Genomic DNA, 17220 nt, shown 5'->3' with positions numbered 1-17220 from the left:
ACGCACAAGGGAAACATTATCCAAGCTGTCTCAGGTCATTCTGTGTGCCCTGTTTCTTCGTAGGGATATCAGCTGGGCCTTTTGATGAGTTGTATCTGGAAGTGAGCACTTTTGGTGTTGCTAATTGGGCACCAAAGATAGCAAAGTCCACATGAATTCTGAGATTGCAGTGTGTGTCGGTGATCATCAGGAGAGGGCAGACAGCTCCAGCAGCTCTCCCTGCTAGCGCGCTAATGCAGTCTTATTCACATGCAGGACAAATATCTGCTAATTGCTTTTTATCCAGATGCTTTTCTAATTTAGCTACTGTAACTGCAAAAATGAAAGCTTTCCAGATTTATGAAAAAAAGAGGCGGCTGCTTATCATATGTACACTGCTGGGTCTAGATACTATGACAGGCTTACTCTTCACAAAAGCAGCCTTACTGAAAATGGAGATTGAGTATCTGCTCTATCTATATGTATACCTACAGCTGTGGAGTCAGTGATGCAAAGGGCTTGTTATGCTGTGGTTAAAGATCTAATGAGCATCAAGTCATTTTACACTGCATTACAGAAGAAAACAGTTTGCAGGTATTTGGCAAATCTTTGATGTTTGCTTTTCAATCCCAGTGAGTAGATGTTAACCAATGTAATTATGAACATTTTAATTCAGAGGGAGATATAAGAAAAAACCTCAAAGATTAATTTGATTGAAGCACTATATTTAATCCACTATTCCACCACTCCTGTCATAGGAGCCATCCCACCACATCTGTGGTGCCAATAAGATCACAGCCCCAGAGGTGTCTGCACAGCTCCAGCTCCTCCCGTTCGTTACCCGTGCTACGTGTGTCTGCATAGAGGCATTGAAGTTGAGCCCCCGATGAACCTGACTTCATGTCAGCATGTTCAAACCAGAAGATTTAAACTCAAGTAGATTCTAAAATCTGGTCTCTGAGCTGGAAAAAATAAGAATTAGTAGCATGTGACACTTAAACGACACAGCAACATTTACCTATCTGTTGCTTTGCACATCATTAGAAGAGGATTTTTAAGGTGATGAGTCAATTCATCTTGCCTGGCTACTTTCCACTGGTACCACAACTAACACCTGTAACAACCTTGTGCAGCTACGCAGAAGTTTATTATTTTTTTAAAGAAGAATAATTGCTTTTAATTTTAACCAAAACAATTATAAAACCTAAAGTTTACATATATATTTTGGTAGTGATTATTACTAGTAAACTGCATAAAGAATAAATATCAGTACTTCCAAATTTGACACCATAGTGATACTGCTGCTTGATGCATCAAGCAGGGACAATATACAAATAGCATCCTCCCAACAAAAGTCTATTAAGCTTTACATGGTTATTGGTAATACGCAGCACAATCAAATAAGCGAACTGGTTTAAACCGTTTTGCCTAGATGACGGTCCCCTGTGTTCATTAGCAAAACCACTCGTAACATACGACAGGAAGTTGAGAACAAGCACAATGGTATTTGCCTCCTACAAGCTCTCAGAGCTGCCATTTGTCAGCAGTGCGCTGTATTTTGGAGCAGATAACGACTTCTGTAACTTTGCACGGCTGCACACATCAGCAGTAGTTCTCCAATGAAAATAAAATTAAGACCGTTTGTTCTTTTGTCCGTCCTTAACAATAAAATGAAAACATTAGGCCAAAATAGTTCCTCAAAAGTAGGTCAAAAATACCCATTCGTGATCACTTCAGCATTGGTTTCCTGGCAAACTGATCTACCCACACAGATATGCGTAATGCGTATCCTGGAGACAGCGAGGCAGAGGAAGAAAACCAAATACATTAATGAGGTAGCTTAGACTGAATAACTGCAGTTAAAAGTTTTATTGAACAAAAGAAGGTAAAACGTGGTAGTCCAAGTTCACTGAGCAAAAGCAGCTCTCTCGCCGAAGCTGCACTTTGTGCTAAATAACCTTATTAACTGAGACTATACAGAGGACACATTATGCAAGTTATCTCAACAGCAAAGGAGAAAAGGTAGATTAAATTTGATCTGATGGAACGATTTGGTCAAATTCAGTGGCTTAAGTTAATGTTTCTAGCCCTTATCTACCCATATTCAGCACAGGCATACAACAGAATGCACAACTGCGCTGAATTCCCACTTGTTAATAGTGTGTGCTCCCATGTGAGTGGAAGCCAATTCCTGAAAAAAACCCAAATTAAAAAACCCAAACAGTTCAAATCTTTTCTTTGAAGTATCATGCAACCGACTCAGGATAAAACACTTGATATACGTTATAAAAAACTCCCAGCCTCTACAAGGTCTGCTTCCTGTATAGTGCTAATATTTTAAAATTACTTTATTTTCCCCCTCTGCCTAAGAAACTTCAAATGCTCTGAATGCACCCACAGAGGCAGGTGGGTAAACAGATATGTCAAAAATACTCTGTGAAAAGAGGGAGGTAGCTCAGGCCCCTTGGCAACTTTCTGTCATAGTTCACATTGGTGTGGTCTACCCCCCCTCGTAATTGGCAGTCAAAAACGAAAGGAAAACGTATTTCAACTATGAAATTTAGTGAAAGAATATGGTCAATACAAAATCTTCCAATTTGACTCATTGGGCTTCCAAATGTAAGCTATAAGGTACCTCACACCCAATACACAACATTAATAACGTACCTAGTTCATACATTTTATAGACAGTATCTTCTCATTTGTTAAACATTTGGCTCGGGTAAGTACATCATTTTTTGTTAACCACTTGACGAACATTCTAGGCCAAACAAACAGCACAAATAATGTCAAAGTCTTTTTTTTTCCAGTAATTGTACGAAATGCTGTAGGCTAAGCCTAACAGAAACTACTGAAGAAAAATTAACAGACTCCATGATGCAGTGCAAAGGTGTTACTACAACATCATAAGTCAAGGGATGTTTCTAAGGTGCTGAAAGAGGAGATTCTCTCGACGGTGACCCTGTATTGTCCTCCGGTGGGAAAACAGTAAGAGTGCAGGCTCGAATGCCACCAAGCGATTCTGGAAGGTCAAATACTTTATGCCACTCATCTTTTTCTGGATCATATTTCTGAACTATTTCCACCATACACCGATTATTCCAAGAATATCCTCCAACAACATAGATTTTGTTTTCAAAGACAGCAACCCCAACATCACTTTGCCCACGTAACATGGCAGCAATGGGAGTCCACTGGTCTAGAGTTGGTGAGTAATATTCACAGCTTAGGACATCATCATAATCACTCGTTCCTCTAAAGTGATTTCCACCAATAACATATAGCTTGTCCCCTACAGTACACATGCAATGTAGACCTCTGACTGTTGTCATCGGAGCTTTCTGAGTCCATTTGTCTGTGTCAGGGTCAAAACACATAAGTTCCTTTTGGAAAGTATCATGGGTAATTCCTCCTAGAGAAATAAAACACATGTTAGAGCAGTGCTCACCCTTAATAAGCAATAAATAGCAAAAACAAATGTTTGTGAATGAACTCAGCCTTCCCTAAATCGTTATCACATTACCTTAGATTACTATCACGTATGTGCTCCATTTCAAATGACATTTTTAATATACCTTGGTCCTTTAAACCTGAATATGGAAAGAAGCCACGTCTCATACAGTACCTCATTACTTAAGATGATACTGGCAGATTAAAATAACAAAAGATTGTTACCTATGCTTCATTTTGGCAAATTTATTTCTTTGCTTACATTTGTTCGGTTTGCTAGTTTTCTTTCCCACCATCAAGAAACCAGGAATTCATTTCCCTTTCAAATTTTGATACTACGCTATTGTGTTTTGCTATCACATAGCAGAATTTTCTTCAGAAAACATTTTTCATCAACTTGAACTGAAGAGAGAGAGGAAACAGATTTCAAATATTCTTCTGTTAACAGATGCCTACGGTTCTTTCTATATTTAGCTTCTCCACGGTTCCCTGCAAAAGCAGTTGGAGAGGCTTCAGGGGAAATCACAGGACAATTTCCCATCAGTGGATGAAACGTCCCACCTTTCTGTAAGGTCACTTGGCAGGTCAGAAAGCAGTCACACCAATTTCAGACACTGTACGCTCATTAGCTATGGTTTAAGACCATAATGCAACTGTATTGGAGGTGCTAAAAAATACGCAGAGAATACCCTACTACTGAACAACCTCCTGCTGGGCTAACCATTCAACACTGAATTATCACGCTTGGATTATTAGCTGACAGAGATGGCATGGTGTCTGCAGGAGTTATGCAAGAAATTACTTAATTCTTCAGCTGGACAATAAGAGTTAAATATGGAATAAATAAGAGGACTGTCTGGCCCTGACACTTAATGACAGCAGAAATAGAGGTGCCACTTGGGAGCCTGTCAGAGAGAAGAGGCTTTAATGACAAAGGAACCAACCTTCACATTTTCAACCCCAAAAGTGCCTAGACTTGGGATATCTGAGAACACAGGAGGAAAAGAAAATTCTGTGGGAAATACACAACATCTACATGAAAAAAAAGCACAGCAGGGAGCATATACGTGTGCCACCTGCAGTAAAACAAGCAAAAGGGGCAACAAAATACAAATAGCAGCACAATGATTAGAAGCTGGCTTAATGGACTTGCTTATAGAAAAATAAGCAGATGTACTTTATTGTAGATTTGAAAACAAATCCCTCCAAGCCTACTGATACAAGACCCCCTAATTCGTAATGCCCCAAGGACCAAACTGTTCCAGTGCATCTCCCCACCAGTTCTTTACAGCCAAGCAACCTTGTCCCACCTCTCACCCTGAATTTCAGCTTCGTTCTTAGAGGACATCCCTTAAAACCACAGTAGGAGAACATACATAGGGCTGTGATCTCTGCAGAGATCACCGACAGACAGGCTGAATCTCCTTTAAAAATTGAGCAGAGACCAGATTTTCAGAAAACTTAATGCCCCCTGTTTGGAAAAAAATGGAATCACACAGTGACATATAGGATGGAGCACATCACAGTTGAAAGGCCAGTGAAAGTACAGACACCATTCATACATTGTGATTAACATGAAAACTTAGCCCTTTCCATTAGCTCAATGAAGGCAGATGTTCTTCCTCAAAATATTAAAATTTCCAGTGCTTTTCCAAAATGTATCAAAAAGGGCATATTTAATGGTTATTGCTATATAAATGTATATATGTGGTGTTGCCATAGAAAAACATATTCTGATGGCTGAAGTGAATAACTGCTTTGGAATTCAGGGCTGTCATTTATTATGTAAATGCATAATATTACCTAAAATAGTTTCCTCAGGCTCTGCAGTATATATGTTGTTTGACTGGCTTCTTAGGAAATTGCATCACTGCTTACACCATAGCAAACCTACTGCAACCAGAGACAATCTTTATTGTCTCCCACTGAAACAGGAAAAGTTACATAAGTAATTGTTTCATAGAGATGATACGATCACAAGAATTATTTACCTGAAATATACATTAATCCCCCATAGACTGTTCCAGCATGACCATAGTGGGGTTCATTCATTTTTGCAACGTAGCTCCATTCATTCATCCTGGGATTGTAACATTCCACAGTGGCTGTTTAAAACAAATGAGAATATAAAAACGTTGAAGCAGTTTGGGTTTGAGTCGCAGTGGCAGTAATATATTCATATACAGAGGAAGCATCAATGAGAAACATTGTTCAGCTGAGAAAGTGTCGAGGGAATTATTGAGCATTATGTCGAGACACAATGCAAAAAAACCTCAAGCCTCATCCCAGAGGAACAAAAAGGAATAAAACACCCTCTTGCATTCTTGCCTTCTACTTGTATCATTCCCATTCCTGCCTGACACAAAAAGCTGCCCTGGCTCCTGAACCTGGTTGGGGCTACAGTTGTGGGACAGCAGAGAAAATGGCAACAGAACTGGGTAAATTCAGCTTTTCCACCCTTTTCCTCTTGTACAACTCCCTTTCAGTGCCTGCTGTAGAGAGATGGGGAATAAACTTAAAACCTGTCTCTAAGAGGATCAATACATCTGGCAACCAGAACAGGCTCAAGTCTTCAGCAATGTCCCACCTATACAGAAAGATCAGGATAGATTTTCTTCTTGGTATTTCAAATTGAAATGGTCCTGTGCCCTCAAAAGAGGGCAGCAACTGTCAACTAATTTTCTATTGTCTTGCAATGTGTTACTAAGTACTTGCACAGCAACATACAGTGCAGCATATGCAAGTCACTAATTCAAACAGTTTACAAAAGCCAAGCTTTAAAAAAAATACAACATGAAACATCATTGACTCTCAAATGGAAAGAAGCAGTGTCTGTGTCAATACCCAGCCCCGTTTGTGCAGTTTTCTTTGTGAACTGGAATGTTAACATTATCAGAGGATCCATCAGATCAGAAATCAGTTCCAAGTTAAAAAGAAACGCAGAGCCCAGGTGTCCTTGCAGAAAGCAGTTCTGAGAAGGGATCCCCTCTTTGAAGTGGGATGGAAGAAATGTGGGGTTGCAGGAAAAGGTCAATGCAATAAGCACAGGGAACAGAAATAAGACACAGATTTAATAATGGATCTGAGCCAGCTGTAGAGATTGACAGCTTGAACAGTACAATATGACCAGAAGGGCAAGTGATCCTGAAAAACCCTGTAATACAGTGACCTTATGATACACAAAGCAATTATCAATAATTGTGTTATCTTAAACTAAATCTCATTTTAAATAAGCAAAATTAAGAATCATATTATAATGCTTTTTATACAATGCTTAATCTCTGTAGAAAGATGTTTATGAACTATGTGTACAAAATTGAATCTGTCTTTGACAGTGGCATTTTACTTGCTCTAGAAAAAGCTTTTTATTCAATCAAGGGTAGAAAAATCCGAGCCAGCTCTATGGAACCAGTGATGGTGACTTACATGCCAGGATTACACATCAACTGAAAAGAGACAAAAAGATATTCAGAAGCTGAGAAGCTTGTCATTTGAAAGGCAAAAACTAGCTAGTGTTAGCATAAGCCTGCAGAATTAGCAATGCTGGGCAAGCCAGTGAAGAATATCAATCAGTGACACTCATACAGTGACTATAAGGTAGCTCATCCTAACGCCAAATCTGTCCTAACAAACAAACAAAAAAACAACAAGAAACAAACAACAAAAACACCACCACCCACAAAAAACCCCATCACCATCCTCCTTTGGAGAATTTTGGAAGAGTAAAGTATAGCTACGGTCTCAGCCTACCACCCAAAAATCCCTAGTCATGGAAAAACGTAGCAAACAACACATTACAGTGACTTTCTGAATTTTCTGCTACGAAACACATAACGTTCTTAGTGTTGCGAAACAGGATCATATTTTTAATTCCATACAATTAGTATCACAAGTAGACACACTCAAAATAAAAGCTTCCAGTTCCAGTGTCAGCAACACCGTTTCACAACTAGTTGAGCATCATCTAAGGTTAGAAATTTTTTAAGTCTATATTGCACATACTAGTTGCTAAATTGTTACACCACACTGGATTTTCTTCAGCTTTGCCCCACCCAGGAGCTAGAATTAAAATTTAAGAAATACGAAAAGTGCTGGTCCAGAACACTATTCATTTTATAAAGGAAAACACACTAAATTACTGTTTCTTTCAAAGCAAATTATGTACATTGACTTGCAGGTATGAAAGGATTTATTTCATTTACTTGAAACTGTTTAAAAGTAGAAATGCTTCTTGTTTTGGAAGAGTGCCTTCCACATGGACCCCAAGTTATGCCAGCGATCTCAGGGCTTTGTAAAATGGACAAAAGATTCAAAAAATTACACAAAGTACATGAAGTCAAGTGTGTCCATACACTACCGTTGACATGCCAATTTTGTGACCTAAAAACCTGCCCGACATGAGCAAGTTCCCAGTTTTACTCTAAGAGATCCGTCCTTCACTAAACACTTTTTCTATAATCTCATCCTCTTGTTCCCACATTTCCTACCTCAGCCATCTGACATGAGCCTCGAGCTGCCTTTCACATCACACACATGTACAGGTAGAAATCTGCACTAGGAAATGTAGGAAAAGGCACCCAAGCATTCTTCTACAATGAAATGTTTTGAAGTCAGGCTTCATTTTTCTTTTCTTTTTAATGAACCTAAAAATCTCCTCTTAAAATTTTTTGTGTTTATCCCATTTGATATCCTGCAGATTATGTATATCCACCAAGGACTTATGCAGCCATAAAGCCGTTGAATGCTGAAGACAGCCTTTTCCTCAAATAAAGGCATAGGCACAAAGAACCGATTCCACAAATCACACCTAAAATTAAATCTATGAGCTGTATTTCTGCATACTGCCATGTTCACACCACATGCAGTATTTGCCCAATCCCCAAATAAACCCATGCTCTCTCCTGTATAAATGTATTCAATCCTTTCCAATATACTTCTCTAAAAACGGAAAGCTCCTTTCTACTCCGCTCCACTTAGCAATCAGAAGAAAACAAAGCAGCACAGAAATTTCAAGAATGGAGAAAAACAGATTTGATGTGCAAGTAATTATAGCTGTCCCAGTTCTACCCTGACAGCAGACCCTCTGACCCGCTGTTTGCTGCTATGCTGCACCAAAATCATCATTCTACTTGCTTTCCCAAAAACAAAAGTGCTTCCCACTCTGTGCTGAGGTGGGGACCTTAAATTTCTAATAGACCACAAGGAGAGGAAGAGCAGAGTCCGTGCAAAGCAACCCCAAACCCAGCAGCAGCCAGACTAACATGACATTCAACACCGGACAACTGTTTATCTCACTCTGCCCTATGCATTTGAGAGAGGAAGCACAGCCAAACGGTCACTTCAGCAAGAGAAGATAAAACATGCAGAGATTGGTACACATTACTACATCTCTATCACCTCATTGTGAAGACATTAGTTATCTAAGAAAGGATGCTGCTGAGTCCAAGATCCTTCACTGTCTGATGTGGCTTCAAAATTCTTTAAACATCACCGGCAAAAATACAGTACAGTTTGACAGCATTTCAGACAAATCATTCCAACTCATATCTCAAATCTACAGTGCTTTAAAACAAAGCTGATTATTGTCCAGCTGAAAAAAAAGCCCTACTGTTCTGTTCAGTTGTTCTGCACAGTTGTTTCCCTGCTCCCTTGCAAGCTCATTCCTCTTCTCCCTCTTAAAAAGATCTCCCTCTGCATGGAAAAAAAAACACAAAAATTCAGCTAGTAAAGGTGCCTGTTAATTTCAGAGGCATCAGGATGTTTTCTCTACATCATCTCCAGACAAAGTATCATTCATGAAACACTCAAAAGAACTGCTACTTCACTGAACCCAAGTATATATTCTATATAGCATGAGACTGGTTGATTCATTCTCCCAACAGCATGAATGATTCAAATCAGGCTTTATTTATGTTTAACAGTGGAACTTCTAATCTGTTCATTACCATAATCCAGGGAAGACAGGCCTCATTTTAATAGAATTAAGCAATCTCAAAAAGACACAAAGCTTCGGCAGTCCCAAGGGACGTTCAGTCTGCACTCATTTCATAGTGCCATCTGTGATGCTGTTTGAGGAATATACAGATATTTACCGCTTCTCTGTCAGCACCTTCTAATGTGTCTTGAGGTTTCTTACAGCAGCACTTAGCAATTGTGGGTGACATCCTAAAACCCAGGATCTTCATCTTGTTATATTATTTCTGTAATACAGCTTGCTTCTGTAGAACTCAAAGCTGACTTGGTTAAATTATACAGAACCCTGAGTAATTTGTCACTAGCACTTAAAAATAAGCTCTTGTGCAAGAGATCCCCAGTTCCCACTTCGGTTTGACATTCACAGTACCACACAGACAACCAACAGCCCAACTGGGTAAAGATGCATATTGTTCTTCTTAGCCAACAACATTTAAAATATATATATTATATAGAATCATAAGAGAAGTTTTACATAAACAAGGAGTTGTTTGAATTGAGGGTTAAGCATCATAGCAGGCACCTGGAAAATAAATGCCTTCCCACTTGCTGGGCAGCGGGTCAGAAGAACACCAAAGTGTCCTGCCCTGGACTAGAAGTCTTCTCTTGCAGCGTAATGATGAAGGTATCAATGAATCTGTGGTTTAGTCACAACCCGACATGCTCTGAAGTGTTTAGGAAAAGCCCATATATAAAAATCTCAAACTCCACTCAGGCCCATCAAAAGCAGAGCCTGAAGTATCTGGAGAGTGTCTGACTTATAATGCTTAAAGGCACAACTTCTGCCACCATCATCAAGCACCACAAATGAGCTCTTTCAAAAAAGCTAAAAAAATTTACTTGTCCGAGAAAACAGTATCCAGAGCAGCTGGAAACTGCCAATGAGCTCTGCTTCACGAGCATCTCTGAACCACATCTGGTTTTCCCCTTGTCGCCTTTTCCAAACCATCTTGCCTTTTGCACTCCTGCCTTCTCCAGGTGCTCTCCTCCTCGTGCCAGGGTGCTGCTCTCCCTGCCTTCTGGGAATATCTTTGGCAGGTGCCTGCTTTGACACGTAAAAAGAACCAACCAGAATCATATACAATCCTCCTAGGAGTGGTGCATGCTTCTGCATGGCCCTAAATTGTCACAGGGTTGAAAAATGTGAACTACAATTTCATAATTCAATATGTTTCAGAGATCCATTTACCATATCCCAACGCATGTACCACATACATTCAAATTCACCTGTCCTTACCAATGAACCAAACTTTTCTCAGTGGCACACACTGATAAAACAGTAGCTCCTTATTACTGCCCAAACACATACTACTATGGTAGAAAGTGGTATTTATAAAGATCACAGAAGGTTAAAGAATTGGAAGCTTGTTTTGGGATGGCCTGACAGACTCAAAAAAGTGTAATTTTTATTCCAGTCAATGTTTCAGGAGGACAAATAATAAAGAAATCCATTTTAGTAATTTTAATCTTTCAGCCGTTTTCCATAAGAGCTGATCTTCTGGAAAGCTGAATTCAGGTTTTGGGAATTTTTCCTCTCTAACAATAGATTGAAATTAGTTTGAACCCAAGGGCAAAATCTTTAATACCTGTCCAACATACATTTGACCTTCTCTTCTATGAAATACTCCAGAGTTTTTCTCATCTGAAGAGAATGGGAAGTTTAAGCTGGATTTCATCTTTCGGCTGTCAGGGTTTATGAAAGAAACATGAAAATGAAAAGTGACTTGCCTCACAATTAACAAGAAAAGAACCTGAAGCCCCAAATCAAAGCATCAGACAGCTACAATATTTAGCATTTATACAATTCTCTTCCCACAGAATGATCCAACGACATTTTTCGGGGCTGCGTGGAAATCGCTGCAGCATTTTAATGATATCTCTACAGAAGAATTTTAGACAGGTGATAGATTTTTGTCTTTTCATTAGAGCTGCAGAGGAGTTGAGGTCAGCAGAATGACACTGCTTGATCTAATTGAAGAAAAACACTGCGCCTAAAGCCTGCTGTACACACAGATCGCACTGCCTTAGTGACAGAATGATTTCATATTGATTTTGTTAGACTTGTAACTTTTTCACTGCCATTCTTATAACCCTACTCTGTTTAAGATGGTACAGTACACAAGGACAGCAATCTAATTATCTGCTATTAATTTATTTGATTAGAAAATAGCTTAATGAAGGTCAGCTTTTCTGCTATTCAAGATAAAGATCAATACATGTTAATTTGTACATTTGGTCTTTTACAGGGTATTAAGCTTGCTTTTAGAATGTATTTCCAGGTAGATAAAGTGACATGTAAGAAAAACTCTGAAAACCTCTGGATCTGCATCAGAAAATGGCTGTTTAGGGAAAACAAGTTATTGCAAAACAGTTTCCCATGCCTTTTTGGAAACAGGAGACATGTTTAAATGTCTCATTTCATCAAACATTAGAACAGATTTTAAACTTCTAACAAAACCAGCTTGGTTTTGAGTAGTGGAAGCAATGCACTCTGTGCTTCCTAAGTAAGTCTGCAATATGATCACGAAACAAAGTGTATATGTGAATGACTGAGATACATTAATAAAAAGAATATCACAGGTGCTGCAGCACAAATTAGGTTTTGTATTGTTTCAATTAAACATGTTTCTCACTTAAAGATATCAATGCATTTCTAAAAAGCAAATCTCAGAGATACTGCCACAAAGACTTGTCAAGATACGGTTGAGTATTGGGCTGAAAGCAGCAAATAAAATAATTAGATGTTACATCTGGTTTAGATATAACATTATGCTAAAATTCCAAGTATAATCATTGTTACACTTCAATTTTGAAGCACAGACAAATTTCCAATTGACTGTATGCTCCCACACTTGACAGCAAATGCTAACCGCTAGAGTTCTGGAAAATGTAGTGCATTAATTTGGGCCACCCCCTACAGACTTCTATTCAATTAAAAGTTATCATGTATTTATTCTTTGTTTCTGACCATCTTATTTCCCAGAAGCTGATTTTTTTTTTCTTTTTTTTGGTCAAATAAAATGAATCATCATTTGCTACGGGGGAAAAAAGGAGACAGCAGGACAGGGTCATTCATATGGGTAAGTTCACTGCGTGGTCACGAGAGCACAGATGACAGGCAAAATATAACATTTTTAGTAACACAAAAGTCCAAAATATTAGGAGATGTGAATTTTGCTGACCTGTGAGTGAAACAAATCACTCAGTCATCAGCCCACCTTTAAAAATAATTACTATTCCAGAAATTTTGCATCTTTTAAAATGCAACCTTATTTCAACAGTGAGTTTCAGTTAGAAAGTCATGTATCCCTTAAGAGTGAAAAGACCAGATTTGTTTTCACACTTAAGTAATGATTTGGGGTTTTGTATACAGATTTATTTATAGATATAGATATAGATATAGATATAGATATAGATATAGATATAGATATAGATATAGATATAGATATAGATATAGATATAGATATAGATATAGATATAGATATAGATATAGATATAGATATAGATATAGATATAGATATAGATATAGATATAGATATAGATATAGATATAGATATAGATACACACACACACTTCATGTTTGATGATAAAGGTGAAGACATCAGATACTATGCATCAATACACAAGATAAGTGGTTTGGTTTTGTTGTGTGTGGTGGGTTTTTTTTGTGGAAGCCCTTCTAAAATTAACTGCTAATAGTGCCCAATTTTCTCTATGCATTTGTATTATTTCCAGAAAGAAGCTGCATGCCAAAAACTGCAACTGGTTTCCTCTCCACCCATTCCTAGGGCAGCACAATATCTGGCTGAAGATGTCCCTGCTCATTGCAGGGGGGTTGATCTAGATGAGCTTTGAAGGACCCTTCCAATCCAAACTATTCTGTAACTCTATGATTTGAAGGCCTAAAAAGCATGGCAAGCAGCCACACTTGAGAATAAGCACTCACCTAGCTCACCCGCTGCATTTCGACCACCGACTGCATACAAATGTCCTTTGAGGGCACTTAGGTGGAAGAAGGTGCGCTTCTCATTTAAAGACGCGACTTGCATCCACTTGTTGTAGCGAGGATCATACCTAAACACCGTGTCAACCGCTGTCTTTCCTTTCGTGTCATAATTGCTCTGGCCCCCAACCACGTACAGAAAGTTTCCGATCACGGCGATGCCATGCTGGTACCTCGGTGCATCCATGGGAGCCAAGGATTTCCATTCGTGGGCCTTTTCGTCATACATCCGTAATTCCTTGCTGACCACCAGCTGCTGCCTCAGCACGCCCCCCAAGGTCACCAAGTGAGTGCTGTCCGACCGAATGGCAGTTCTCTCCGACTGCATCACCGGCTGCATGTATGGCATCATTTGGTAATTGCTGGCTTCCAAAAGCAAGTTGACGCAGGTATTGTCAGTTCTCATGAAGTCCACTGTTTGAACATAGTTAATAAGATCCTGGGGCGTCATGAGTGGAAACCTGATGTTCTTCATTAGCTTTGCAGCATACTCCATCCGAGGGTCCTCATACCGTAGCCAGCGACACGCGGCCTTGAAGAGTTCAAGTTCAGTGCAGTGCTTAAGGCTATTACTTGAAAGCACAAAGGCAAGACGCTCAAAGGGGAGTTTCACAAATTCACCAGTACTTAATAATGCAGGAAAGTTCTTCAGGATGAAATTATTAACATATTTATCCACTTCCGTGAGATTGTATGTGTTGGCAATTCGCCCAACCTCAACACAGTTTTCCAACGAAACCTATTAGGTAAACAGAAATAGGAATCAGAACACTTTCTTAATTTGGCATATAAATGTTAATGTAGAATTAATGAATACTATAGAATCAGCAATATTACATCATGTCACAATGCTCAAGGTGATTCACACACGAGCAAATAAATATTCAACGTGATGTATATATTCATGACTGCAAGGGGAGATCCAATGTATTCTTTATTTTGAGGAGAGAAATAAGACAAGTAAAAAGCAGATGGCATATATTAATTATGTCAAATACATTACACAATGATGACATATAGCAATTACGCAGCACTTAATCTTTGAAAAGCTCTGCAAACATCTTTGTAAGTAATACGTTGTGGAAAACGCAGTTAAGGGAGAAGTGATCAGCTCAAGGTTACAGAGAATAATACAAAAGTAGGTCTCACCAACAGACATTTTCTAACATTATTACAATTGTATTGTCATAGTGCAGTCAAAGAGAATGGCACAGCTACCTCTCCAAAGCCACATATTTCAGACTGTTTATTAACAGTGTTCAATCCCATGAATACATTACTTAGAAACGAACAAAATTGGATCTTTAATAAATCAAGGTGGTGCTCTTACAGAATATGTTCAAAATCAAATACATGGCATTATCAAAAATAAGACAAAGGTAGTGAATTTTTAACACGTATTTAACTTTTTTTTTTTTAAAAAAAGAATGAATCTGGGAGGATTTCCCCTGGAAATACCCAGCACATGAAATGCTTTAGCAGTAGGGGCCATGCCCTAATTCCATCCAATACCTGAGCAACCCTATTTTGATAATCACATCTTTCACAGTGCTGCTGTATCTGCCTTTCTTACATCTTTGGCTCCTAAATTTCTCAGGTCACTTGTGATTCAAGGAGGAAGAAAGACAGGAGGGATGGGACACAACTTAAAGCCGGTCTCCAGTGAACCCAGCCAATTCATTTCAGCAAGCTCTACGGTACACATGCAAAGCAAGTCAATTTTCGGATAATTCTTGCTGAGAACTGCAGCTTTGTTTCCATTCAGTCCTTATTCTAACCCAAGCTTCTTTTACACACCCCTTCTAGTCCCTGTGTATGTCAGTCCTACTCAATGTCGACAATTTCCACAACTTTGTGATTCTCATTATATTTGTAATGCCAGAAGAATTTAAGCTTCCAAATCTCATGGTTATTTTAAAAAAGATTATAAAGATTGAGGACTATGACCTGATTGCAGCCTAAGAACCCAAAAACCTTCAAATGACCTTCTGGTCATGACAGAGATTACCAGATTTTAATACTGTATAACTCAATCTGATCATTGTCCTTTAATACTAGAAAATTGAAAAGTCTAATGAGTATGGGAATAGGAGGGTTTTTTAATTCACTAGAAACTGATCTAAGGTGCCCTAGAGTTAAGATCTGCAGTCACCCAAAGTCTCCATTCACACAACTTCATACAGTCAAATATTCCAAATCTTATTCCTCATCTCCAGGAACTCTAATCCTGTAATCAGGTCCTACCTAGAAGATGAATGTGTGGCAGACTGTCAGGAGTTCTATCATCGAATATCTGTGTAATGCATGAATGGAAATCAATTTTGTATTAGAAGAAAGACCACATTTCTTATACAAAAATATAATCGCCTCAGCAAGCAATGACCTATAAAACATCCTCTGATGCTTTAGAAACATCTTTTTCTTCTTTTTACTGTTTTTGAGAGTCAGTATCAAACTAATTTCCGTGCATTTCCTTTCAGTATTTTTAATTTACATAAATTAATCGCATAATTGCAGTAACGGCATACCTTAAATTAAGTACCTGAAACAGGACAGTCTTACTTCTGAAATCTCTTTCAAGCTGTATAATAAAAATAAAGCAACAGAAAAATCACCCCTTAATGAACAGCTGGCTTACCATATACCACAAAATTTAACTCTTGCTATACAGTAATTGTATTTTAAAACTACATTGGAATATATTCCCTGGTATCAAACTACAGAGATGCAGCACTTCCTCCATATCAAGGCAAGCTGACAGAAAGGTACTATGGCATACAGAAAAGACATGCCTGAAGTCAAAAGAACAAAGCAAAAAAGGTCCAGATTATGTCCCATTGGCACATGGTGCTCAGGTTGCAATGAAGCATTTATAGACCTAGCACAGAATGTATGCCACTTAACAAGTGCCCAGCATGCATCCAGTTGATGTATCACCATAACTATGTTGCACCGTAAATCTATGCAGTTGAATGTGTTCCTGGAATGCTTACAGTTGAGGAATTTATTGTCACATTATATACTGTTAACGACTGATGAACATGACATCAGCAGTTTCCAGTCACCCCCTAACTCTCTGAAAATTTGCCTTACACTGCCTTAATTAATCCACTGGAACTGTACTGCACTCGGGGTTGTTTTTCTTCATACTATCATTGCAAGCACTCCCCATTATGCTTATGAAATTGTGTACTTTGGTTTACTAACAAATTCCATCTCTCACCTCACATCAGGGTACCATATTTTATTAAAAGTTACCTTCATTGGCAAAAGTACTATTACCAACTTGACTGTGCTCTAAGATAGCAATCAACATACCAGGCTAAATTATATTGCAAAGATTTCAGAGTCATAAAAATACATACTCTAAAGACTCTTAAGTCCTGAGCCAAAAAACAATCCTTCAATACACAGTTATTTTTACTTAAATATTCAAAATTGGACAGCACTGAAGAACAACAACGTTGTTTAAACACTTAAGTACTTGAGAGTTACTCAAATGTTCATTTTCAGAAAAAGTTTGACTTATGGTATGGTACTTTTGAGAGGTGTGGAAACTGTTCTCTATGGAAGTCAGTCAGGAGCTCATCAACAACTGCTACTTCTGGAAATCCTACTGAAGTGAATGGGAAGAACAGAAATATCAGGTGAAAATACAAGACTGGCTGTACAGTGAATCCAGTAACTAGTAAAGACACACAGAAAGAGCTACAAGCCACAACTGGTCAAACAGCAACCGCCGTAAGTCATCAAGAATTTTAAATAAACCCTGTTTTACTTGGGCTTTGACTACTGAACATAGCTGCTCATTCCCA

General features: G+C 38.5%; 1 protein-coding gene across 9 annotated transcripts in view; it reads right to left on the bottom strand.

The window, feature by feature from the left end:
• Positions 1-1833: 1833 nt before the first annotated feature.
• Positions 1834-17220, bottom strand: part of KLHL13 (kelch like family member 13) — an 83133-nt gene continuing 67746 nt past the window's right edge. For all 9 annotated transcript variants that reach the window (XM_065077653.1, XM_065077656.1, XM_065077655.1 and 6 more), the window contains 3 exons: positions 13349-14144; positions 5421-5534; positions 1834-3391 (listed from right to left, as the gene is read on the bottom strand). In XM_065077653.1, the coding sequence (XP_064933725.1) occupies positions 2904-3391; positions 5421-5534; positions 13349-14144 (1398 nt within the window). In that variant the 3' untranslated portion in view covers positions 1834-2903. The remainder of the gene's footprint in view (positions 3392-5420; positions 5535-13348; positions 14145-17220) is intronic.

This window comes from Columba livia, chromosome 12 (assembly GCF_036013475.1).
Source record: "Columba livia isolate bColLiv1 breed racing homer chromosome 12, bColLiv1.pat.W.v2, whole genome shotgun sequence".
In the NCBI taxonomy this organism is placed as follows: domain Eukaryota; kingdom Metazoa; phylum Chordata; class Aves; order Columbiformes; family Columbidae; genus Columba; species Columba livia.
The sequence above is the reverse complement of the archived record's forward strand: the minus strand, read 5'-3'. Positions and strand labels throughout refer to the sequence as shown.